At 48.8% G+C, this 25,049-nt stretch overlaps 1 protein-coding gene across 4 annotated transcripts in view; it reads left to right on the plus strand.

Moving 5' to 3' along the window:
- APLP2 (amyloid beta precursor like protein 2) overlaps nucleotides 1-17,715 on the plus strand; it is a 58,570-nt gene extending 40,855 nt beyond the window's left edge. For 2 of the 4 annotated variants that reach the window (XM_079762734.1, XM_079762736.1), the window contains 11 exons: nucleotides 136-266; nucleotides 1,432-1,506; nucleotides 3,434-3,592; nucleotides 4,621-4,749; nucleotides 7,734-7,833; nucleotides 9,315-9,467; nucleotides 10,975-11,010; nucleotides 13,691-13,776; nucleotides 14,647-14,721; nucleotides 14,958-15,113; nucleotides 16,371-17,715. In XM_079762734.1, coding sequence (XP_079618860.1) covers nucleotides 136-266; nucleotides 1,432-1,506; nucleotides 3,434-3,592; nucleotides 4,621-4,749; nucleotides 7,734-7,833; nucleotides 9,315-9,467; nucleotides 10,975-11,010; nucleotides 13,691-13,776; nucleotides 14,647-14,721; nucleotides 14,958-15,113; nucleotides 16,371-16,472 — 1,202 coding nt within the window. In that variant the 3' untranslated portion in view covers nucleotides 16,473-17,715. The remainder of the gene's footprint in view (nucleotides 1-135; nucleotides 267-1,431; nucleotides 1,507-3,433; nucleotides 3,593-4,620; nucleotides 4,750-7,733; nucleotides 7,834-9,314; nucleotides 9,468-10,974; nucleotides 11,011-13,690; nucleotides 13,777-14,646; nucleotides 14,722-14,957; nucleotides 15,114-16,370) is intronic. The other 2 variants (XM_079762735.1, XM_079762737.1) reach the window with 1 other exon arrangement.
- The last annotated feature ends 7,334 nt before the right edge of the window (nucleotides 17,716-25,049 follow it).

Below are 25,049 nucleotides of genomic sequence, written 5' to 3' on the forward strand. Positions count from 1 at the left end.
CCGTCCTTGGAGCGCAGTACCAGGCAGACAGCCCGCTCTGCGCTCCTGAACTCAGTATCCTCCCGTAGCGCAGTGCTGTCCGGTTCAGCAGGGCCCTCGCCCCCAAAGAGACCGCCCTCTGTCATTCTGTTCCAGTTCCCCCAACTCCTCTGCCGACCAGTGATGTGGATGTGTATTTCGAGACCTCTGCGGATGATAACGAGCATGCCCGCTTCCAGAAGGCGAAGGAGCAGCTAGAAATTCGGCACCGCAACCGGATGGACAGGGTAAACTGCAGCCTCCCCATATCTGCATGGCGTTGGGCACTGGGGGACATGGTTTTCATAGGTGAAGAAAAGGGACACCATTTGTCTAGACTGTCACGCGAACATGTCGCCTGCGACAGGTGAGGTGTGCGAGTATAAGGGGACCTTCTCAGTGTGACTAGGCCTTCCCGCTTCCCCAGCTCCGTGGAAGCATAATTCCCTCAGCGCGCTGCGTTCCACACAGTGGCCAGCACTTACGCTATTATGTTCTCATTAGTATTAGTATTATTTTTTGCCATTAACTAGCTTAAAAAATGTATTATTTTAAAGAAGGGAACTTCATGTCATGGTTGTAAAGAGCTAGTGTCATTTGCCATTAGAGAAAGGTAAGCGTAAAAATGTATTAATGAGAGCAAGACACTGGCTAGTGGTGCCTGTTGAAGGTTCTGTGTCTTGGGATGTTTTCTTTTCCCTAAAAGGGTTGTAAGTGTTAGAATAACATGGGCCCCATAGTGTGACTTTCTCCCAGACTCACTCAAGGATTCGGAGAAAATCAGAGGGAGTCCTTGCTAGGTCTCAGTGACCACCCGGAATTCCACACATCATCTGAGCTGGACTTTTATTTTGGGAGAAATGGTCGTTATTCTGTTTTACCCACATCAATTCTGATAAATGGGTATTAACCTCCTCCTGCTCTCTTTTTTTGGTGAGGAGACTAAGGCACAGAGACTTTTTAAAAAATATATTTTTATTGATTTCAGAGAGGAAGGGAGAGGGAGAAAGAGAGAGAAACATCAATGATGAGAGAGAATCATTGACCGGCTGCCTCCTGCACACCCCCTACTGGGGATCGAGCCTGCAACCCGGGCATGTGCCCTTGACTGGAATCGAACCTGGGACCTTCAGTCCACAGGCAATGTTCTATCCACTCAGCCAAACCAGCTAGGGCGACACAGAGACTTTTAAATAACGTGCCTGAGGAGATAGAACAAAGACGTGTGGGACTGAGACTCCATTGGGGCACACCGAGGCGCAGCCTCAGAGGCAGTGCTCTGGGACAAGCTAAACGGCCTGAGCTCACGAGGGATCACACGTGCGATTTCCTTCTACACAGTTTCCTGCGTGAGCTGCGGGGGATTGTTCTAGAGACAGCTCCCTGGTTAGAGAACTCTGACTTTCGTTCTAGGTAAAGAAGGAGTGGGAAGAGGCTGAGCTTCAAGCGAAGAACCTCCCTAAAGCAGAGAGGCAGACGCTGATCCAGGTGAGACGTGCCGTCCAGGGCGGGGCTTCCAGCCTGGCCCTCCGATGCGGTCAGCACCACCTCCCCGGAAGTTAGGGCTTCACGGCTCCTTTCAGTCAGGAGCTTCTGTTACAGGAAGTTTTAACCTCCCAACTGGTGTTCTCTAGAATAGCTCGCCTATGGCAGAAGGAAAACAAACCCCCAGCCAGAGCGCACCTCATTCACGCCAGGAAGCAACCTTATCCGCTGCGTTTGTTCATTCTGCTCTCCTGGCTCAAGTCCTCGGTCATCTTCCTTCTTAGGCTGCGACTTGCCTTTCAGCAGCACTGAATCCTTGCTTTTACAGACTTGTTGAAAAGTCGAAAGGCAGAGAAGAAATAACTTTGTGAGAATGTAACCTTAGAATCACAGCAGCAACTGCCTCCTCCTTGCGTAGAAGAGTGTTGATAGGAATAGGGATACAATCTACGAGACAGGTGTAGGGCTCATGACACATAAACATTTTAAATCCGTTGGTGTTTGTTTAGCAGAAATCTCTCTTCACGATAACCCTGTCTCAGAACACCTAGAACAGGCGTCCTCAAACTATGGCCCGCGGGCCACATGCGGGTGTTTTTGCCGTTTTGTTTTTTTACTTCAAAGTAAGATATGTGCAGTGTGCATAGGAATTTGTTCATAGTTTTTTTTAAACTATAGTCCGGCCCTCCAATGGTCTGAGAGACAGTGAACTGGCCCCCTGTTTAAAAAGTTTGAGGACCCCTGACCTAGAAAGTCCTGTTGTGTTCGTTTCTGCATCCGTGCGGGGAAGTGAGCCCGCAGCCGTGAGCCAAGCCGTCAGATGTGGCCAGGACTCACAGCTCGCTGCTTGCCCCTCGGGACTGCAGTGGGAATGACTCAGAGGAGCCCGCCATACACTGGGACGTGCTTCGCAACACGTCTCCCATTAGGCTGTGGTTTCAGGACGAGGAAGTGGGCGCCTGGCCACCGTGTGGAAAGTCGGCATTTCTTGCCTTGCAGTGCACGTGGAGAAGCCGGCGGGCCAGGGAAGTGCTGAGGAGCCCTGATGCTCGCTGTACCGCGCTGTCATTAGACAAGGAGGGACTATTCTAACAGAGCAGATGAAGTGCAGCGGCTCCTTCGATCACGTCATTTCATTAACATCGTTTTATGATGTTTCTGAGATGCTGTAGCAACTTAACCCTTTGCACTCGCTTGCTTTTTTCTCGATTCCTTTATTCTACTCAGGATTTAATTTTTTAAATACCCCAGATTTTACAAAGCGTGGCAGTAGAATAAATAACTGGAGTTTCTTTTCATAAAAACTTATTTATTTGGATTCTTTTATATTTCAGATTATTGATACATTCAATACAATTCAACATACGAGCTGCTACCGATGCTAATTGTGTCGAGTCACACTCGACATCCGAGTGCAAAAGGTTAAGCCTCGTTTTATTTATTTATTTATTTATTTATTTATTTATAAATATATTGTTATTTATTTCAGAGAGGAAAGGAGAGGGAGAGTGAGAAACATCAATGATGGGAAAGAATCATTGATCGGCTGCCTCCTGCACACCCCACACTGGGGATCGAGCCCGCAACCAGGGCATGTGCCCTTGACTGGGAATCGAACTGTGACCTCCTGGTTCATAGGTCGACGCTCAACCACTAAACCACACCGGCCGGGCTTACCCCTTATTTATATCAGTTAGCCTATGGTAAATTGGTTGAATTATATGTCATTTTGCCTGAAGTCACAGAAGCTGGTGCGGATAAGTGAGGACTTACTGTGCACAGCGCTTAGATCTTAACCTGCTCCACTCTCTGGACCCGCTGCGGCTCTCACACGCCCTGGCCAGGGAGAAGCCAGCGTTGGGCTCTTAGGTGTTTGCCTAGACTTCCTCCGGCTGCCATGAATTACATGTTGTCTGCTTTCTGGGCGTAGCACTTCCAAGCGATGGTGAAAGCTTTGGAGAAAGAAGCCGCCAGCGAGAAGCAGCAGCTGGTGGAAACGCACCTGGCCCGGGTGGAAGCCATGCTGAACGACCGCCGCCGCATGGCGCTGGAGAACTACCTGGCCGCCTTGCAGGCCGACCCGCCGCGGGTGAGTCGCGGGCAGCAGGTCACTGGGAAGCGTGCCCCAGGGTGGCCTGCCCCCACGTAGTGTTTATGTGGAACCAGCATGACACGGATCCATAAAATGACGTGTTTGTGACAAGCTCTGGCAAGGCTGGAAGTGGGGAAAGAGGAGGGAGGAAGGGAATTGCGTTGCAGTATCTGCTTACATCGGCTTAGCATTGCACTGCCTGCGTGTGCACCTGTGGCGCGGAGTGTGACCCAGCGAAGGCACAGCCTCAGCACAGTGGTTGGTAGTTATCCAGTTACCAAATTTTTTGTTAACAGCCTTACTTTCAAAGAATAAAAATATAACCTTCCACAGACAAAGGCTTTGAACCAGTTCTGTTTTAAGTAATATTGTGAAGAAAGGGGTAAAGTAGTTTATATAGAAACCCTCTTCTGCTGGTAGTCTCAGACTTTTAAAAAATATATATTTTTATTGATTTCAGAGAGAAAGGGAGAGGGAGAGAGAGATAGAAACATCAATGATGAGAATCATTGATCTGCTGCCTCCTGCATGCCCCATACTGGGGATCGAGCCTGCAACCCAGGCCGGGAATCAAACCACAACTTCCTGGTTCATGATGCTCTATCCATTGAGCAACACCGGCCTGACAGTGTCAGGCTGTTTATCCCTTGACTCTGTCTACCCTGTCTTTCTCTGGGGGGAGGATATGTGTATCCTAAGTAAGCAAGTAAAGTCACTTCTGGGTGACACAGGGACTGCCTGGTTTGTAATTAAGGTGTCAGAGGCTGAGCCAGGGAAAAAGTGCCCATTGGAGGAGGACAGTGGGCTAGAAATGAGGGAAAATACTGTTTGTGAAGGAGCTGATACAACTTTGGAACCTAGATTTGGCTTCTTGTTACTAAAAGCTAAAAGCGTTTGAAAGGACAGCTTTCACTCTTACGCCTCACTGAGCTTTACATTCTTAAGGGGATTTTTAAAGCCTTGTTTTTCTGTCTGTTTTCAATGCCCTCGTCTCTGGATATTAAAACCACCGTTCTGTCTTGCAGCCTCATCGCATTCTCCAGGCCTTGCGGCGGTATGTCCGCGCGGAGAACAAAGACCGCTTGCACACCGTCCGGCACTACCAGCATGTGCTGGCTGTGGACCCGGAGAAGGCGGCCCAGATGAAATCCCAGGTACCCGGCGGAGTCCAAGTTGCTCTGGGAGTTTCTGGTGGGAGAGGCTGCTGTGACTGACACTGATGGTTGTGCTTGATATCAGTCCTTAGAAAGCGTTTCTCATTTCCAGCGTCAGTAGGTACAAGAGCTGGTTTAAGAATAGTTTATTGATTTTTAGAGAGAGAGGAAGGGACAGGGGAAGAGAGAGGAACATCAGTGTGAGAATGCAACATTGATCAGCTGCCTCCTGCACACCCCCTACTGGAGTTCAAGCCTGCAACCCGGGCATGTGCCCAGACCGGGAATCAAACTGGCAATATTAAGTACTTTCTACTTAAACAGTTTCTGAAAGTTTAGTAATGGGTGATTACATTGTAAGTCAGTATCTAACAGTTTATTTTTATTTAGGGCACCACTGGAATTAATATTGGAAATCATTTCCTAGGCTGCTATATCAAGCAGTTCATAAAGATTGGTATCTTTTGTACATTACATTTTTGTTTAGACAGACACTTTTAGGTTCCTGGGATTTGTTCCACGCTGGGTCTAGCTTTTCTTTACAGTCATCTATAAAAGTTTATTTCTGGACCCTCTTTCTAAATTCGATATTGTCCGTATATTAAGTTGAGTTTTACTCTCGTATGCACAGAAAATGAACTTGCCTGTAAGACTGCCTTCTCCCTTACAAATCACAGTCTAATAGTTCAGCCCATTAGTGGGTTTGTTTTGTGTTGAGTCTTTTGTTTCTTCTGTAGCCTGTTAGTTTCTAGAGGGCCCTGTAATGACATGACTGATCTTATCTCATTTCCTCCCATATTATAAACCCCGTGCTGTGCTGTTGTGGGTCCTTACAAGTGTGGGCACTTGCCCACCATCCCAGGAACTCGCCCTCCCAGCCTCTGTGCCTGTGTGATGACTGGAAGGTCATCTGCCCACAGGCCAAGGAGTGCTGCGGCGAGGGTGCTGCTCCTTCGTTGAGCAGATGTTTGTGTGCTTCCTGTCCACCTGCCAGACTCGGCCCTCACGTCTGATGCCAGAGTCCAGTCCCTGTGTGCTATTGAGCAGCCCCCAGTGCGCACAGGATTAATTACATTAATTGTAAAGATGAAGAGTAATTGTCCTCAAACGTAGCTGCGCTTCAGTAGTTGGATGTCTGGGGTAATGAAAGAACTCAGGCTCCTAAAGAGTGGGAAGAACGAAAGGGGCCAGGTCTGGGGACCAGAAGGGACACTGTTATGGCCCGGGGCGCAGTGCTTTGCTTTAAGCTGGATGCAGTAGAAGGAAGGAGAAAAGGCAAGAACCTCCTAGAGTGGCTTCCAGGAAGCTCAGGAGCAACGCATGCATCTCGATGGGTAGGTTTTGTAGGTCTACTTGATTTTTTTTTTTTAAGTGATCATTTTAAATTTCTTGTGTGTGGAAAAACTAGACTATTGTGTAGGATTTTATAGAGAACATGCCTGTTCTGAGTGATGAGAATAGGAGAAATCTGACCAGTATATTAAATCAATACCTAGGGGATGACTCACCTGCAAGCAGGACTAAAGTGCCCCACCAAGTCACACAGGCAGCAGAGCCCTCCTCAGAACATGGAAGGGAAACCCAGCTCTGCTGTGTGACGTTCACTGTCTGCTCCGAGCCCCGCTGAATCCCATTAGCCTTTCGTCTGTTCCCTAAACTGCAGAGAGCCCTGAATACATTCAGCCGTTATCACGTGCAGGTTTGGTTGGGTGTGTGACATGCCTTTGCCCCTCGTGCGCAGCTCCAAGGTTCAGCACAGACTCCAGTGTGCAGCCTTCCCCCCACAGAGCACTTCTGTCCTCATGGGTGTGGGCCTCCCTCCCTCCGATGGCCCCTCAGTTCAGCTGAAGAAGTGGAGCGATACCAGCACATGCTCAGCCTGGGGTGGGCCACGTGTTCCTTTCTAGGCATTTTCTCCCTGAGACATTCCCTCTTGGCCTTCCTATCAGTCTACTTGATTGAAAGAATGGCAGGTATAAAATTAAATTGCTTCATCCTTGCTTTTAACGGGCAGAGAGATACCCGTCTACAATAAAAGCATCTTTCCAGTTAACTCTTCCAGCCCATCCACCCCCATTTTGACGCTTCATGTTAATGGATTGTAGCCCACGTAATTCATCCATGGGTGTAGCTCGCCCTCTGTAGGAAGAGCTTGGTAACTGCAAGGGTAGCCAGGCAGGAGTAACCACAAATAGCTTGTGTGAGCTGCAACGTGTCTCGCTGTGTCATTGGGGTGGCAGTTACCCCAAATCACCTTTCTTTCCCACCCGGAGAAGCTGTAAAAGTAAGTGACCAGTTTTAATGGCTTTTTTAAAAAGTGAGCAACCTTGGAAATTTGCGTTCAGAAAGGGTAATGAGCTATGGAAGACAGATGGGTGGTAGATAAATCTTTTTTAACACTCCTTAAAATCAGGTTTGTATATACCTTAGCATAAACTTTTGAAAGAATAGCTAATTTAGTTAAATAGGAATAAACTAGCTATCACCATGAAAGTCATTTTAAGCAGTTACTTCACAAAGCAGTGTCTGTGACTGGTTCCCTCTCCCCCCAAATCTACTTTTTAGCCAACGATTTCATTCTCTTTTTTTTATCCCATCTAATCTGACCAGTGGTAGAAACTGGCCATCTCTTTCCTGGTTTCACTCAGAAAAACCTTACTGAGTCCCTGGCATTGTGCAGACTAGGGTTCTTTGTAACTCCTTCAGTCCAGTAAGTTCTATGAAAGGCAAGCCAACAGCTGGCTAGTAGGATTCTTAGACTTTCTTTAACTTGAAGGGCTCTGGTAAATTCTGAGATCGCTGGGGGGCATTGCACAGTCTGCACAATTCTTCCCTTCCGTGGTCAGTACGGGTGTGGGGGTGAGTGCGTTCCCTCTGCCAGCTGCTTCGCTGGGCGCTGTGGAGGGCTGGCCTTGCGGAGTGTGTGTGGCTGGTCCTCCTCCCCGGCTGTGTGCTGACAGGCCTCTCCCATACTGTCCTTCCAGGTGATGACGCATCTCCACGTGATTGAAGAAAGGAGGAACCAGAGCCTCTCTCTGCTCTACAAAGTTCCCTATGTAGCCCAGGAAATCCAAGAGGAAATTGGTGGGTGCTGACTGTGTTGGTATCAGAGTCAGGTGGGGTCTTGGGAAGGCTGGCGAGTGATGGCCGAGAGAGGTTCGAGAACTAGGCCGCGGGAAGCCGTGAGGCTGGGTGTTAGCACCCCGGGGTTTCAGAAGTCTGGAATTCACGTGTCCAGGTCAAGGACTGGCTGTGAGCCACCGAGCCTTGAGTTTCATTAACCTTCACTCTGTTACCGGAAGAAAACTCTAGGGTGTAAAATTGCAAGGGCCTGGGGGAAGTCTCCTGTTACCTTTTCCCTTGTGCTGATGCATTTCAAGGCACCTAGTTTACTCATGTTCTCGCTTCCTCTCCCTCTTGGTCTCTATCTTCTCCGATTATTCAGCAAATATTTACTATCTGCCCTGTGTCAGTGTGAACAGTGTACAAGCAGACAGTATCTCCTCAGTTAGCGTAGGAGAGACAGACAGGAAAACAAGTATCAGCAGGTGGTGTGAGCTGTGGAGGGGGGTAACTAGGGTAGTGGTGGTGAGTGGCTGGGTGGTCAGGGAGGCTGTCTCAGGGCCAGTAACCCGAGACCCCAGGGGGAGAGAACATCCTTATCACAGGCATGACTCCAGCAGAGGCCTGGCGTGTAAATCAAGCGGCAGGCACATTTGAGTAGATCAGGGAGAAATGAGGCCAAAGAAGTAGGAGGAGGCCAATTTGTTAAGAGATTTTAGCAAAATCTAGGAGTTTGGATTTTATTTCAGGATAATAGAAAGCCATTAGAGGCTTTTAAACTAGTGAGTGACTAGATCTGGATTATGCTTTTAAAAAGAACATGAATTTTTTAAAAAATTACTTAGATGCTGTGTGGAGAGTTGATTAAAATTGGAGCCCCCTGGAAGCAGTTGTAAAAATCCGGGAGAGAGCTGGTGGTTGTGTGCACTCGGGTGGTGATGGAGGAGAGTGGGGGTGGTCTCAGGATACGGTTCAGAAGGAGGTGGACAGGCCGTGCAGTGGTCGGATGGGGATTGAGGGGAAGAAAAGCATTAAGGATGATGCCCAGGTCTTCATTGGGAGCAGTGAGTGGGTGGTGGTGCCAGAGTTGACTGAGGCAGAGCGGTGTCTTCACTCGTTTTAAATGGAAGTTGCTGTTGGACATGAAGTGGGCGTGTCACGTAGGCCATTAGCCTGATGAGCCAGGGCTCAGGCGTTAGTTAAGATACAGATTTGGGAGCCATGCTGTGTGGGTGGTGTTTAAAACTGTGCCTTAGATGAAATTACTAGAAAAGAGGGTGCCCAGGATGGAGCCCGGGCCCCCCAGTGCTGGGTTTCTGCAGCACCACAGAATCAGAAGGTGTTTCAGGCAGTCGATGACAGTTGTGAGCTGGTGAGATGCTCCTCGCGGCAGGTCTCGCGAGCCGTAATCACATGAACGAGTCCTGTTCAGACTCTGGTCCTGTGCCGAGAACCCAGATCCTTTTGAAAACCTGGCTCCCTGCCGTGTCTGTCTTTGTCAGATGAGCTGCTTCAAGAACAGCGTGCAGACATGGACCAGTTCACGTCCTCTATCTCAGAGACCCCTGTGGACGTCCGGGTGAGCTCTGAAGAAAGTGATGAGATCCCACCATTCCGCCCCTTCCATCCCTTCCCGTCCTTACCTGAGAATGAAGGTGTGTATGATTGACAGTGCAACTTCTTGGCGGTGGGCGTAGGGTGGTGTGGGGGTGGGTGGAGGTGGGGGCAAGAAGGGAGAAGACTACAATTAGAAAATTGAAGTCAGATTTTTGGACCTGGATTGTATTGGTGAGGCTGTGTTCCTAGTGAGGGTCGGGCAGGGCAAGGGAGACTTGAGTCATTGAGCACCTACTATGTGCAGGCACCGTAGTGGGAGCTTTCAGATAGCTGTTCATTATCACCATGAGGTTAGCCCTATTTCTCACATTTTATAGATGGTTTGCTTAAAGACTGCAGTTTTTCCTGGCCTATCAGCTACCTCCAGTATGTGTAAAACTTACTCCATGTGGAAGTCATTTTACTGTGGACACAGCACTTTGGTGTTAAATTATGTCCTTATCTTTTCATAGCAGTCTTGGGAGTCAGGTAATGGAGAGGCTACAGAGATGACACGACTTACTGTGCTATTGGGGGGGGGGGGGGAGGGATAGGAAGCTGTATCCCTGTCCTTCCCGTCAGGCATGCTGACTGCTACCCCCTGCTGGTTCTTGCTGTCCAAGGGGACCTCTGACCCCTGGGTCTGCACCAGCAACACCAAATGCGGAGTAAGAGCGGGCCCTGGACCAGAGTGTGGAATCAGTCTCTGTTTGTCTGCTACTCTTGCTGATGGTGTGGTTATAAAAAAAGAGACCACAGCTATAGAGTCCTTATCGAACGCCAGCTTCAGCTAAGCATTGTTCCTGGGTGCTCTCAGTTAATCCTCAGAGTTTCCCCATTGGGGTTCCCAGGTTCAGAGAGGTTAAGTGTCTGCCCAGGGTCCTATAGCTTGTAGGTGGAGAGTAAGGATTTGAGCCCACCTGATTTGGTGCCGCAGGCCTGTGACCTGGTACAGTCGTGCTGGCGGAGGCCTGGGGAGGCCCCAGAGCGGGGAGGGGCCTCCAGCTTAGCCTTCAGACCATAATTGCTTTCTGAACTAGTTACCTCGGGAGTGCCAATTCAGTTGACCCTCCAGTAACAGCAGAATCTGAGAAAGGAGCTGATTAAGGAGGCACCACTGTGTCTCCCCCCTCCCCACGCCCCCCAAACCTGCCCTGCCAACCCCAGGCTCCGTGGCAGCAGCATGGCGGCCATGCCTACACAGCTCCTTGGGGTGGGAGCATCCGGGCGTATTTGAAATAGGACCTTGTCTCCTCTTCAGAAAACTGCAATCTGTCAACTTCTGATTTTGTTATTTTTCTAAGAAAAAGAATTTTGTGGGCTAAGCTAAATAATTTTGGAATCTCACAAATTTTCCCCTAGAAGACCCAAGACAGACATCCTCCTTTCTCTCCCACCTTCCAGCCCTCACTGCTGTTTGGTCTGTGGGATTTTCAGGCCGGGTTTTAAGGAAGAGGACTTTTGGTTCACATTATAAAGGAGTTCTAAAATAGGAAATTTGAAAGCCATTTTCCTTCTTAATCTCCTTTTGTGCTATTTTGTTTTTATTGTTTTCCTTTCTGCTAGACACCCAGCCGGAGTTGTACCACCCAATGAGAAAAGGTTGGTTTGTCAGAGATGTTCCCTTTAAGACCTTCATCCCTGTCACTTCCCCAGTGCGTCCGAATCTCATGTCTGTGTCATAACATCACCGACTGTTCCCACCTCCTTCCTCCGCCGTGGCTGTGCGGAGCCACAGCAGCCCTGTCTCCAGCAGCCAGCCCCGTGCCAGTGACCTTGGTCACCAGGTGGCCACCCCAAGTTTGCCCTCTGGGTGCCCAGAGAACAGAGTAACCAGAGGTGTCTCCTAAGTCCTTTAATCCGGGGAGACTTTGACCATATGAAAGCAAATAGGCTTAATCTCGGTCAGGTAGAGGGTCTTTTATTTTATTTTATTTTTTTTTATTTTCTTTTTCTCTGCTGCTCCCACTTACATCTCTTCCCTCTCTGGCTGTCCTTGCTCTTTGTGCCCACCTGCCCACTGTAGTTGTCTCATGTCCCCTGGTTATTGCAATAAGCAGAGCATTCTAGAAGCCGATGGGTGCAGCAGGTGGAGACTCTGCAGTGAGTCTCGTGTCAGGAAGAGGTAACGTTACGTGAGCACTGTAGGTGGGATTTTTAGCTGTTTCCTAGATCAGGCAGTCCAAGAAGCCTTAGAGTTACGGAACTTGCTCTAAGTAATGAGTTTAAGGGGCAGAGAAACCAGAATTTGAATCCAGCTTCTCTGTCTTCAAAGCCCCCGCTGTTTCTGTTGTATAAAATGCAATGTCGGCTGCTGAATGTCCCAGGTGGCTGGGTCGTCCAGTGTCTGCAGCCACCGTGAGCCAGTCCGGAGGGTTCGTGTTCTCAGGGTGTGTCTGCGAGCCCACTGTGGGCTTTGCAGACAGGCTGTGGCGGGCCAGGTGGTGCTCCCTGGCCAGCATGGGGCGGTGGGGATGCCACAGCTTATCTCAGAACAGAACAGACTCCGGCCTCCTAATGTGAATGCTTCTACGTGAATGCTTCACTGTATTCCACTCTGACGTACCTCGTCGCTGTGGTTACCCTGCTCTGAACAGCACACCCTAGATGCTTACAGATCAAGCCTAAGATGTTATGTTCACAGATCAAGATACATTTTTTAGGAGGTTAGCTGGCTTTCACCCTTGGACCCCAACTGTTACTAGTTGGGATAATTTAAACATTAACTTTTGGTCTATTAAAGCTGTTTATTTATGCGTTTCACCAAATCAAAATGGTTTTGGTTCGTGTTTAAGAAACACATGGGTTATATCACCCAAAAAGTACTTAAACAGTGTGGACTAGTAGCAGATCCAGTGCCACGTTAGTTTTCAGATAGGATCCTGCCCTGACCTTCACAGTTTTGAGGAGGAGATCTGAGAAAAGTGGTGGAAGGAGCGCAGTCACAGTGGCTTAGGCTTGGCACACGCATGCTCGCTGAGGTGGCACCGTTCCTCTCCCTCAAATAGTGGAGGTGCCGTTTCATTGCCATTTTGAGACAACAAACGCCAGCCCTGGCTTAACTTCCCCTAGAATCCAGCTGTGAAATTGTTCTTTAAAATGAAAGCCCTAGAGAAAACGGGCGTCATTGTTGGCTGTGTGCTCACGAGTGACTGCGTCAGCCGGCCTGCGGGGTCAGCAGTAGCTGTTACCCATTGCTCCGTGTCGAGAGCAAGTGTGGCGTGAGCTGGAACGCTCCACGGTGGCTGGCCCGGGACAGCAGCGCTTTGCAGATGCTCGTGTTGGACTGTTCCTCACTGGCAGGTGGCCACTTTGAATGCTGAGCATCCTGTCAGGTTGGTCTGTTTATAAGAGATTCAAATCAGACATCTGTAAGGACTATGTAGGTTTTTATTAATGAGCAAGTGTTAGGGTAGCTGGGAATCACATTTTTATTTTTAGCTTTGGAGCTAAAAATAAGTAGAGAGGCTTGCTCCTCGCTTCCTCTTGCTGGGGTTGCGCTGGCTTGTCCCTGATGCGGCCGTTTGGAGTGCCACGCACAAGTGACGTCGGCTCAGGCCGTGTCTGATCTTGACAAGAGGAGTGGTGCTGTTTCTGCTTCATCTGTAGAAAGGTGCCTTCCGCCCTGACGTCAGGATTCCGCCTTCTTATGGGATGCTTCCTTCCTGTCCGTGCTCTAATAACCTGCGAGGATGTGAGCATCTGGGATCTAGGCCCAGAAAGGGTCTCAGCCTGGTGGGAGACGGGAGAAAATCAGAAATTACAGATAGTGCTTGAAGTGCTAGAACCTGGGGCGTCTCCCAAGAGCAGCTGTAGCTTGAAGGACAAATGGGAAGGGCTTAAGGTCATGGAGGTTATTTCAGGCAGAAAGAATTGCCTGTGGGATAAAAGATGCTTGAGGTCTGACAGTTGCTCATTGGAAGGGAGCCCCAGCTGTTGGAGGAGGAGGGGCTCGGTAGTTCACCTGGGGCGTCCCATGGGTTCCATGCTGGAAGGCCTTGGCACTAGCTGCGTTCTCTTACAATAAGCACTGTCTTCTGAAGGCTTGCGCTCCATCCTTCCCAGCTGGTACAGCAAGCGCGCTCCTCTCCATTACTCCATCAGCCTCTGGAAACCGCCCGTTCCACTCATCCCTGTAGGCACAGCGCTTCCTCCAAACGGGAGCCGAGGGCGCCTTGTGCTGCGGGGAGGCCCTCCGGGGGGCGCTGCCCCAGGTGGGCGTCGCTGCCTCTGTGAGAGGCACAGATGCCCTGGGAAATGCAGCTGCGCCCTCTCCACACAGGCTCTGGATTGGGCGAGCAGGACGGAGGGCTGATAGGCGCCGAGGAGAAGGTGATCAACAGCAAGAACAAAGTGGATGAAAACATGGTGAGCCATTTCTCTCTCTTGCCCTGCCCTGTTTTCATTTGGAAAATAATGCGCGCGAGTGGCCTTGTGTCAGGTGCCTTCCAGGTGGCCCCCGTGTTCCTTTTCCGCACGGGGGCAGGCGGGTGGGCCCCAGCTGCTCCCACAGGTTCCATGTTGTTTAGCGTCTGGGTGTAACAGGGATGAAGAATTACTTCCCAGCAGTAGCTCATTCCTTGCTGTGCAGTGGGAAAATATATTTGCAACTAAAGAGACGAGTAGCATGTGAGAGGCCGTTTTCCAGTGAGGAGAGATTCGTAGTGTGAACGTGGAGGAGAGCTGGCTTTGGCTCGGTGCTGCCTTGGGTTCACACCTCCTGTTAATCATTCTAGCATTTTCTCTCTCCTATTTCTGGATTATTCTTAACTGAGTTGGATGTTTCAACTGGGCTTCCTGGTAATCTGCCCTGCAATCTCCCACCACAGTTCCCTAAAGGAAGATGTAGGAGAGGCCCTGGAAGGACCCTCTGCTTTACGTGACCCTGCACCCACAGGCTCCTTCCAGGGGGTTCGCGTGGATCGAGGTCAGGGGTCCTCAAACTTTTTAAACGGGGCCAGTTCACTGTCCCTCAGACCGTTGGAGGGCCGAACTATAGTTTAAAAAAAACTATGAACAAATTCCTATGCACACTGCACATACCTTATTTTGAAGTAAAAAAACAAAACGGCAAAAACACCCGCATGTGGCCCGCGGGCCGTAGTTTGAGGACGCCTGATCTAGTTGAAGGAGGCAGAACTGGTGTCCACCCGGTACCTGCTTCCCTCCACCACACGGAATGGCATTACATTGACACTAGATTCCCCTCCCAGTTACTGACCTTTCCATGTGTTGCAGGTCATTGACGAGACCCTGGATGTGAAGGAGATGATCTTCAATTCTGAGAGAGTTGGAGGCCTTGAGGAAGAGCCGGTATGTGTTTAGCCCCAGAACCTAATGCGGGTTAATCTTCATGGAGACAGGGAAAAGTGGGGGTCCTCCCAGGTGGATGGTTACCTGGAAAAGTGGGGGTCCTCCCAGGTGGATGGTTACCTGGAAAGCTGGGCCCTGGAGCTGCTCGGGCTTCAGGCATGGCCCTGACTGAGGGCGCCTCGGTTCCTGCCTGCCTTTCACGCCGTGCTTTCCTGCACGTCCGCCTTGTCCTGTAGGAATCGGTGGGGCCGCTGCGGGAGGACTTCAGTCTGAGCAGCAGTGCCCTCATCGGCCTGCTGGTCATTGCGGTGGCCATCGCTACGGTCATCGTCATCAGCCTGGTGATGCTGAGGAAGAGGCAGTACGGCACCATCAGCCATGGGATCGTGGAGGTGAGTGGTTGGGCTGTCCCGCCGGCCCGAGCTGGGGGCTTGCTCTCTGCTGGCGGGGCTTGCTGGGGTTCAGATGTCTGTTCTTGGACGCTGCCCGGCAGCTAGATTGCTCACTGGATCATTAGCTCATGTTTTGAAAGTCAGCCCCAACTGAACTATGTTGATTTTATGACAAAGGGCTGTTACCGACTTTTAACATTAATTTGGGCTTTGACCGTCAATGTGAGGAAATCCTGAGAGCATTTTCTGTTGCAGAGGGTGGATCTGTCTCTCCGATTCTTAGTGTTTCCTTTGGTCAGGCACGTTCGGTATCAGCATGGAGGACTATAACGCTCTTCTTTGTTGTTGACTTGTTTTATAAGGAACAAGTCAGGTCTGTGGCAGATCAGGCAACAGTGGTAATCATGAGTGGTTCCGTCTTAAAACTAGAACCAGGACTCATATTATTCTTTTGTTTTGTTAATATGTTTTTTAATTCATTTCAGAGGGAGGAATGGAGAGGGAGAGAGAGAGAAACATCAGTGATGAGAGAGAATCATTAATCGGCTGCCTCCTGCATACCCCCCACTGAAGAGCAAGCCCGCAGCCAGGCATGTGCCCTGACTGGGAATCGAACTGTGATCTCCTGGTTCATAGGTCAACGCTCAACCACTGAGCCATGCCAGCCGGGCTGTTCTTATTTTTTAATGGGAAAAAAAGCAACAGGCAATGTAGAAAGCAGAGCGGATTGTTCCTCTTTCATCCCAATGGGTAGTTAGAACTCGCCACTCGTTCTTGGTGGAAATGCCAGGGTCTCTTGATTCTAGAAAATGAGTGCAGTAAAGAGCATAGCACACGCTCTGGAAAATTCGTTCAGAGGCATGTCTCAGTTACTGGGTTTCATCTCCTGTAGCACAGGGGCCTAGTGTTAGAATTTCTGAGCTGGAAAGACCCGGCAGATCATCCAGCCTCGGTCCTGTTTTATAGGGATGCTCACCTCGGCTGTCCCAGGTGGAAGGGAGCAGAACTGAGACTCGCTCCTGGCTGTGGAGCTAGGAAATTCAGTTCACTGTTCTCCAACTTGGACTAGGCTTTTAGGGCTCTGGCTTGCAGAAGCATTGCCTCTTGGACCCTCCTGTTCTCTCCTCGTCCCGTGTCCTCATTCATTTTGATCACCCAGCAGGAACGAGACGCTGGGCTGGCGGTGGTCCCGGGCCTTTTGAGCCCTGTGCCGTCTCCTGGGTGCCCTGCAGTGACCCCCAATCTCTGTTCCTGCAGGTTGACCCCATGCTCACCCCCGAGGAGCGCCACCTGAACAAGATGCAGAACCACGGTTATGAAAATCCGACCTACAAGTATCTTGAGCAGATGCAGGTCTAAGTGGAAGAAGGCGCATGTCCCCCTCCCCCCTCATTGGAGTGGGGGGGTGCAGGTGGCCAGAAGGTCCAGCGTTGGATCGACTGCTGACCAACAGTTACTTCCAGAGGAGCTCATCTTCCATTCAGACCTCTCGGATCACTAAGACTATAAATACTACTGTAGGATCACAGTTTCCATTCTTTTAAATGGGTGAAATGTTAATATAACTATATGATATATAAACCTTAAAGAAATGAGAAAATGATCTATTGCAGATACCTGACTGATGTAGCTTTCTTTTTTAAATTAACCAGGCATCCACTTCCGTTGTGTTGTCTCACGTGCTCTCCATCGACGTGGAGGTGCTGGTTGGCAGGGACACTGTCCGTGCAGGGCGTTGTCCCGGTTGCGCTTATAAATCACCGAGGCTCATCCACTGTCCTGGTTCTTATTTTTTAAAAGGCAGTATTTCCTTTTTCAATGAGCTTCAGGAAGTCGCTGAGGAACTAAGTGGATAGGGAACTGTGAGACCATTGAAGCACATCTGATCCCTCTCAAAATCATTGTCAAGGACCACTTTCTTGGGATCTAGCGTTCCCGCTGCTGGTTCCTCAGTGTCACCAAGGAGTTAAAGCATTTGCGTCCCAGCATCTTTTAGCAGAGCCCGTGTACGCAGAATGGGCGCCCACACTCCTCTCCTTCGAAATCCAGTTCTTCCACGGATAGTAGCCTGTAGTGTGTATATGGCCTCACTGTCCACCGTTCACCCACCGTAGCTTTTTACACCTCCCTCCCTCCACGTAATGTCCGATGTGCTGTCCTTACCTCCATGGGCATTTCCCTCCGAAGGCACTGACCCGCCTCCCGCTGTCCCCTGACTGCCTGCCCTCCCCCCGCACCGCCTGGTGTTCACTCAGATGACCGTGGCAGGGGCAGTGCCCGGAGACCCGGGGCTGGCTTTGCGTAGCAGGAGGCCGGGCGATGTCTGACACGTGCAGCGCGGCGAGGCTTCGTTCCTTCCCACGCCCCTGTCATGCTTGTGTAGTTGATGTTGATGTCACCGCTTCCTCTTTTTTTTATTCTGAAGGTTCTGGTAACCTGTGGTGTATTTTTTTCTATTTCCCTGTGACTGTTTTTCCCCCTCCCTTTCCCTGATCCATGTCTCTCCCCACTATGCACAGGTAAACTTCACCTATAAACTCCTTAATCTGATCTGTGGAGAATGTACAGAGTTTAAACACATCAATAAATACTTTAACTTCCACCAGGACTCCTTGTGTGATTGGCCTGGCGTTACTCTGCGTGATGGTTTTGACCCTCTTGCCCCAGGACGGTGGGACTCTCCCTCCCTGCAGGTGCCAGCCGCTGACAGGGACGCGAATTACTCTACTCCGCATGCTCGGCCGACTCTTGAGTTTGAATTCTATCAAGATAACAGGCCCAGCCAGCATGGTTCAGTAGTTGAGCATTGACCTATGAACCAGGAGGTCACGGTTCAATTCCTGGTCAGGGCACATGTCAGGGTTGCGAGCTGATGCGAGACAATGAATAGGACTTGTGGCTAAATTTTCAGAGAGATGTTTGTGGGGCATGCAGGAGGCAGCCAACCAGTGATTCTCTGATCGTTGATGTTTCTCTCCCTCCCTCCCTCTCCTTTCCTCTCTGAAAGCAGTAAAAATACATTTAAAAAAAATAACAGGGAAGGTGATTTCACCCTAATGGTATGTGTCTTTTATGATTTTCAGAGAAATATCCTTGCATTATTTCTTCAATGCTTTCCTCCATTATAACTTAAGTATGTTCTAAAATTCTAATTGGTTAGACCCAAACCTCCCCGATTGCTTCTTTTTCTTCAGCTTTATTCTAGAATCTGAATGATTGCTTTGCCTTTGTCTTCCAGCATTTCTAATGAATTTTGTCATCCTATTTTAAAATTTCTTAAGAGCTGTACTATTTCTTTTAGCATCCTTTCTTTTTATGATGACACATCCATCTGAGTTTATGTTATAATTTTTTTCCCCTTAATTCTCACTTGAGGACATTTTTCCCATTACTTTTTAGAAAGAGAGGGAGGGAGAGAGAGAGAAACATCGATGTGAGAGACACACATTGATTAGTTGCCCCGACTGGGCAGGGGATCAAACTTGCAACCCAGGTATTTGCCCTTGACTGGGAATCAAACCTGAGACTCTGGTGTGCAGGCTGACATCCTAACCACTGAGAAACACTGGCCAGGGTTGTATGTTAGGATTTTAAAAGATTTCCTTTTCTAAATTACCTGTGTCCTTTTGTGCTGTTGGTTTCCTGTAAATGTGTGGTGGTCATTTGTTTGAGCAAACTTAAGAATAAAGTACAGCCTAGCTGGCATGGCTCAGTGGTTGAGCATTGACCTATGAACCAGGAGGTCACAGTTCCATTCCCTGTCAGGGCACATGCCCGGGTTGCGGGCTTGTGTGGGGTGTGCAGGAGGCAGCCGATCCGTGATTCTCATCATTGATGTTTCTCTCTCTCTCTCCCTCTCCTTCCTTTTTGAAGGCAATTAAAATATTTTTTAAAAAAATAGAATAAAGTACAAACTAGCTTAAAAAAATAGGAGAGAAAGCCAGCCAAGAGTTTTGTCCGGCAAAGTTTATTAATTTATTAAATGAGACTTTTCTTGGTACTGGAGACAATGAATAGGTCTTTAGTGGCTCAATTTTCAGAGAAGTGTTTGCAGCTTTCACTTTTGAGTTATTTTTTTTTTCTTTCATTTTTCAATTACAGTTGACATTCAGTATTTCCATTTCTGAGTTTCTTAACCTGCCATTAGGAGGCGATGTGTTCTCATTGGAGGAGGTTTGTTTACCTGACAACTGCTCACAGCACTTTGTACCTGGGGAAGATGTTCACTGTGATCTGACTTTAATGTCCAGCTCTATGCGAAAGAGTAAAATAGGGTTAATGAGCACGGCCAGTGTGGCTCAGTGGTTGAGCGTCGACCTATGAACAGGGAGGTCACGGTTCAATTCCCAGTCAGGGCACATTCCTGGGTTGTGGGCTCAATCCCCAGTGTGAGGCGTGCAGGAAGCAGCCAATCAATGATTCTCTCTCATCATTGATGTTTCTATCTCTCTCTCCCTCTCCCTTCCTCTCTGAAATCAATAAAAATATATTTTTTAAAATAAATAAAATCGGGATAATGTGAATCTTCAATCATGTTTAGTGTAATGCCAGTTTACATATATGGTGCATTATAAGCATTTCAGGCATGTGTATGTGTAAATGTCCGTGTGTGCACACATGTGAGGCATCTTCCCTGGGATACTAGAATAGGCAGTGTGCATTTTAAGAGCCTCTGGCCAGGAAGTACCTTGGGGTGAACCAGTTCAACAGGCTGGTTCTTTGTAACCCTCAGTACTTCCTCATCTGCCTCTCCCTCCTGCACCGGCCACTCACGTTGCTGCCAGGAAGGTTGTAGAAAAAATGAAACTTAAAAGAATTTTTTGACTCTAGTTTCTGCCAGAGTGAGAAGAGTGAAGCCACTGAACCCTGTGCAGGGTCAGTTGGAAAGTGTGGATCCAGCATTCGGAAGTCCAAGTCTCACGTGTCTGCCCCCTGCTGGGCGCTTTACAGGCATTGTCTCCTTTAACTGTTCAAGCCTTCCTTACCAGGGTTTTCTCCTACAGAGAGCTGAGGTTGTCCTAGTCCAGGGGTGAGGGATGGGGCAGAGAGCATGCCCAGTTAGCTGTCAGTCAGCCCTTGTTTGGTACACACGTCAGTCATCCTACAAGCTGGGAGTGTCAATGAGGACCTATCCGCCGGTCAACTGTTGGGACTTTGACTGCTCTTGATGGACGTTGGAGAAGTTCGGGGCTGGTGAACTTGCAGTGAGTTCTGTTCACCCATTCATGACTCAGATGGGGCCAGTACAGAGGCATTCAGGGTTAGAGTTGAAGGTCAATGCAACCAAGCCCACATCTCTCCCTCTCCCTGGATGGATGCAGGGCTGTAGGTATGGTAGAGAAAGTTTTTAGTTTTGAAAGAAAATGCCATGGGGATGGTGTAAGTCAGGTACTGGCCAGCAGGCCTGGCCCTAGACCGGTCCCTCACCGGCCCCTTGACACGTCCTGAGAGAAACTTACTCACCTCGCAGTTTCTCCCTGGTGACTCAGCCTGCTGTCTGAGGAATGTGCCCTGCCCACCTCACTGTGCTGTCAGCCGCAGGTGCCGGCAGTGCTCAGCTGACTGGTCCGAGGTCCTCCTGCCCCGCTGTCCCTGGCAGTGACAAACGAGCCAGCCCGGTATCCTGGGAATCTACGCAGTTTCAGTTGCTCAGACAGACATTTTTTTTTTTAATATATTTTTATTGACTTCAGAGAGGAAGGGAGAGGGAGAGTTAGAAACATCAATGATGAGAGAGAATCATTGATTGGCTGCCTCCTGCATGCCCCACACTGGGGATCGAGCCCAAGCATGTGCCCTGACCAGGAATCGAACTGTGACCTCCTGGTTCATGGGTCAACGCTCAACCACTGAGCCACACTGGCCAGGCTGACACACTTTTTTAAAATATACTTTTTATTGATTTTTTTTACAGAGAGGAAGGGAGAGGGATAGAGAGTTAGAAACATCAATGAGAAACATCGGTCAGCTGCCTCCTGCACACCCCCTACTGGGGATCTGCCAACAGCCAAAGTACATGCCCTTGACCGGAATCGAACCCGGGACCCCCCCCCCAGTCCGCAGGCCGATGCTCTATCCACTGAGCCAAACCGGCCAGGGCGACACTGACATTTTTGTTTTAGGAGACCCAGATTGTGATGCGATGAGTCCCTAAAAATTGGGGGGGGGGGGTGTCCAGGAGTCCACTCTACTGTCTCTTGGTACTCGTTGGAAGTGATGGGCACGGACAAGGTGGATGGGAGGAACTAGAAGAGCCTGTATGGCTTGTCCTCGCATTTTACAGCCATAATATGGCCACCAAGTCCCTGCTGTTCTGCCCGGAGCCCAGGCTGTGGCTGGTGCAGCTGGCTCTGTTTTCTGGGACGAAGGGTCAAGTCCTTTTAAAACAAGGAGGACGGTGTCTTGCCTTGTTACCCTCTATGAACGCGGGAAATGGTGTCTGTCCTCTGGGGGCACTTCCATGGAGCATCCCTACTGCGGAGCACTCCAGTGCGCAGAGAACGGGACCGGAGACAATTAACATGTTTTTCTAGAAGTGGTTGGGCATGACTTTCTTGAGCAGTGGTTCTCAACCTTCCTAATGCTGTGACCCTTTAATACAGCTCCTCATGTTGTGGTGACCCCCAACCATAACATTATTTTTGTTGCTACTTCATAACTGTAATTTTGCTACTGATATGAGTCGTAATGTAAATATCTGTGTTTTCCGATGGTCTTAGGCTCTACAGCAGCGACCCACAGGTTGAGAACCGCTAGCAGGGTCGCCTAAGACCATCGGAAAACACAGATATTTACATTACGACTCATATCAGTAGCAAAATTACAGTTATGAAGTAGCAACGAAAATAGTTTTATGGTTGGGGGTCACCACAACATGAGGAACTGTATTAAAGGGTCGCGAGGCATTAGAAAGGTTGAGAACCACTGTTCTTGAGGAATCTTTGGGAGTTCTTTGACCACATTCACCAGGTCTGGCTGAGATGAAAATACTGAGACTTAGAGCAGCAGCCTCCAGCAATGAAACACTTTTCGTATGTGCCTTGTATGTATAGTTATTTTTAAATTATAAACATGTACTGTCATAAGTAAAAACTTGGAAAGCATCAAAAGATGACTCCCCCCCCCCCCTAAAGTTATTAAGGTACAAAGCCTTTTGGGTCCAGTAAAATATTGCCAGTTTTAGTTCAAGCAAAGAGGTGGCCTCAGCCAGGTGGTCAGGGCCAGCATCACCGTGCCATCATGGTGACAGCAGGTGTCCTTGATCCAGTGTGACAAGCATGGCACCTTCCCTCTGTGGTCCCCCTCCCCAGTAATACACAAGCTCAGGATCTTATGAGAAAAATCCCAAATAGAGGGGCGTCCTACAAAATACCCAACCACACACCTGCACACCACCCAAATCATCAAAAGCAAGGTGAGTGAGGAACGGCCGCAGTCAACAGGGGCTTAAACACTAAATAGAAGTTGGTGTCTGGGACATTAAAAGGAGGAAACTGAATAAACTATGGGCTTCCGCTGAGAGTGAGGGAAGGAAAGTGTGTCAGTGTCTCATTGGGAAGTTCCCGCCCCCCTTCTCTGGAAGGAGGTCACTGCCTCCCACGCAGAGAGTTAGGCCGCCCCTGCCTTATTATTTTTTAAATCGTGTTTTAACACTTTGAAGTAGAGCCATTACAAAGCCGGTTCAAAGGTCTATTCAAAGCTGAGAGTTTGGATTGCCGCGATGGTTTCACGGGTACACAGACGTCTCACTTATCAGGTTGTGCACCTTTAATGTGTGCAGTTTTATTGTACGTCAGTTATACCTCAATGAGGCTGTGTTTTTAAAAAGCCAGAGGAGACGCCTCAGAAAAGGTCGCAATGGGAGAGGTGCCTGTTACAGACAACACTGCGCTTGCCATCCTCTCTACCGAGGATTTTTCAAGTTAAGGATACAAGCAGGTCCTTTAGGTGGGACATACTTCCAACAGCAAAATTACCCAGAACGGACATCTTTCCAGACATTTGTTCCCAAATTCCCCCATAGCATAATTTTCTTTATTTTTTATTATCTAGTTAATCCTCACTAGAGGGTATGTTTCCATTGGTTTTTAGAGAGCGTGGAAGGGAGGGGAAGAGACAGAGGGAGAAACATGGATGTGAGAGAGAGACATTGATTGGTTGTCTCCTGCACACACCCCAACCGGGACCAGGATGGAACCTACAACCAAGGTACGTGCCCTTGACCGAAATCGAACCCAGGACCCTTCAGGCTGTGGGCCGACACTATCCACTGAGCCAAACCAGCTAGGGCACGTAATTTTCTTTAGGAAAAAAAAGTCAAAACAGGTGTTTCTTAGCTTTAAAAACAAACTAAAAACAGTGTGACATCTTTAAGCTCAACAAATCAATTTGGTATAGAATATTGGTCACTTATAATCTTATTAAAAATATTGCAAAGATTCTACCGTATTTTTAAAGTTCTGGATTCTTAGTATCAAAATAACTACATTGAAGCTGTTTGGTAGCATATTGTGTATTTATGGTTCCCAGGTGGGCTAGCAATTTGGAAATATTTCTTTACTCCAGCCAGAGCCGTCAGCCCATCAGTATTACCGTTTTCCCGTATTTCACATAACGCATTATTTACCATGAAATACAAGTCAGCTATAGTGTTACAGGCGGGGATTCTGAAACCGCATTTCCTGGTTCTTTTTCTAATTCGGCCACTTCCTTGGTGACCTTGAGGAAGTTAACCAAACTTCTCCATCTGAAAAAAAATGGGTTTGGAGACAGTACTTCCCCGGGGGAGGAGGGAGGAGCCACAGGTAAAGCGCCTAAACCTAGACTGGTGCCCAGCGCAGAGCAGATGCCCGGTTAATGTTAGATATTATGTTTAACTCTTGAGAACACACCTCCCCCAGTACATAGGGCTCGCTTAAAAAGTGGTATTTGTGTACTTCGTGATTCATACAGTTGGCTGGGCTGTACTAGTGTCAACCAGTGGTCACTGGCACCAATTCAGTGCCAACAGGAACCCCCAATTGGAGGTGTGGTGAAGAAGGGAACTATTCAGTGAAAACCGTTCAGTTGTGGTACAGCATGACTGTGAAGCAGCAGCCCAGCTGTGATGCAGCTGTGAGGAGGCCCTAGGAGGTGGCCCCGCTAGCTACTAGTAGACACCTCTGCTCTGCTCTTACAGAGAGGAGTCCCTGCCCCTGGTCCCTGATTGGCCTGTCCTCATGCAAACAAGGACTCCCACGTCCTCAGTTTGATTGGTCCAAAAAGCACAGTCCTGATGATTCGGAGGCAGCTGCTCTGATTGGTCGGTGAAGATGCTAAATGAGATGCCAGCTGGCCAGGTCTAATTCGATGGGGAAAGTCTCCGTCCTATTGGTTGAAATAGGATTCTGGGAACTCCTTTATGAAGGTGGCTCAGAAGGTAGGACCACAGCGCAGGCTGGCAGGTGGCAAGACTTCTCCCTGGAGCAAGGCTGGCCCGAGAGGTCCCTGTTTAGCAACACCTGCTAGGCTCTGTTTGTAAGTTTGAGCCCAGTTAGCCACCAGGAGGCCTTACTGGTAGGTATCTTCTTTCTCAGGGTCAGTAATAGAAACATCTGTGCTTTCATCTGAACCTTTGTTAGTTAACATTAGTTTTGTTAGCGTCTTCAAATCTGTGCCTCTCCCAACAGCATTTACGACAGAAAAATGGACCACAGTGTTTCCGTGTTGTTTTCTGTGTATTCAGCCATTTGGACTGTGGCAAGAAAAAGTCATTCTATCATGGTTGATGGCTTTTTGTCTTTGGCTTTTATCATTAAGAAATCTCAAGCTGTACATTATCATTCCTTAATGATATTTGTAAATTACTAAATGGAATATTGCACGACTTTAAGCACTAAAAACATTGTAGTGGCTTGTCTTCGAGCACTTGACATTTATTTTTCAAGTCTCATGAAT

Source organism: Cnephaeus nilssonii (genome assembly GCF_951640355.1).
Source record: "Cnephaeus nilssonii genome assembly, chromosome: 22".
Lineage (NCBI taxonomy): Eukaryota > Metazoa > Chordata > Mammalia > Chiroptera > Vespertilionidae > Cnephaeus > Cnephaeus nilssonii.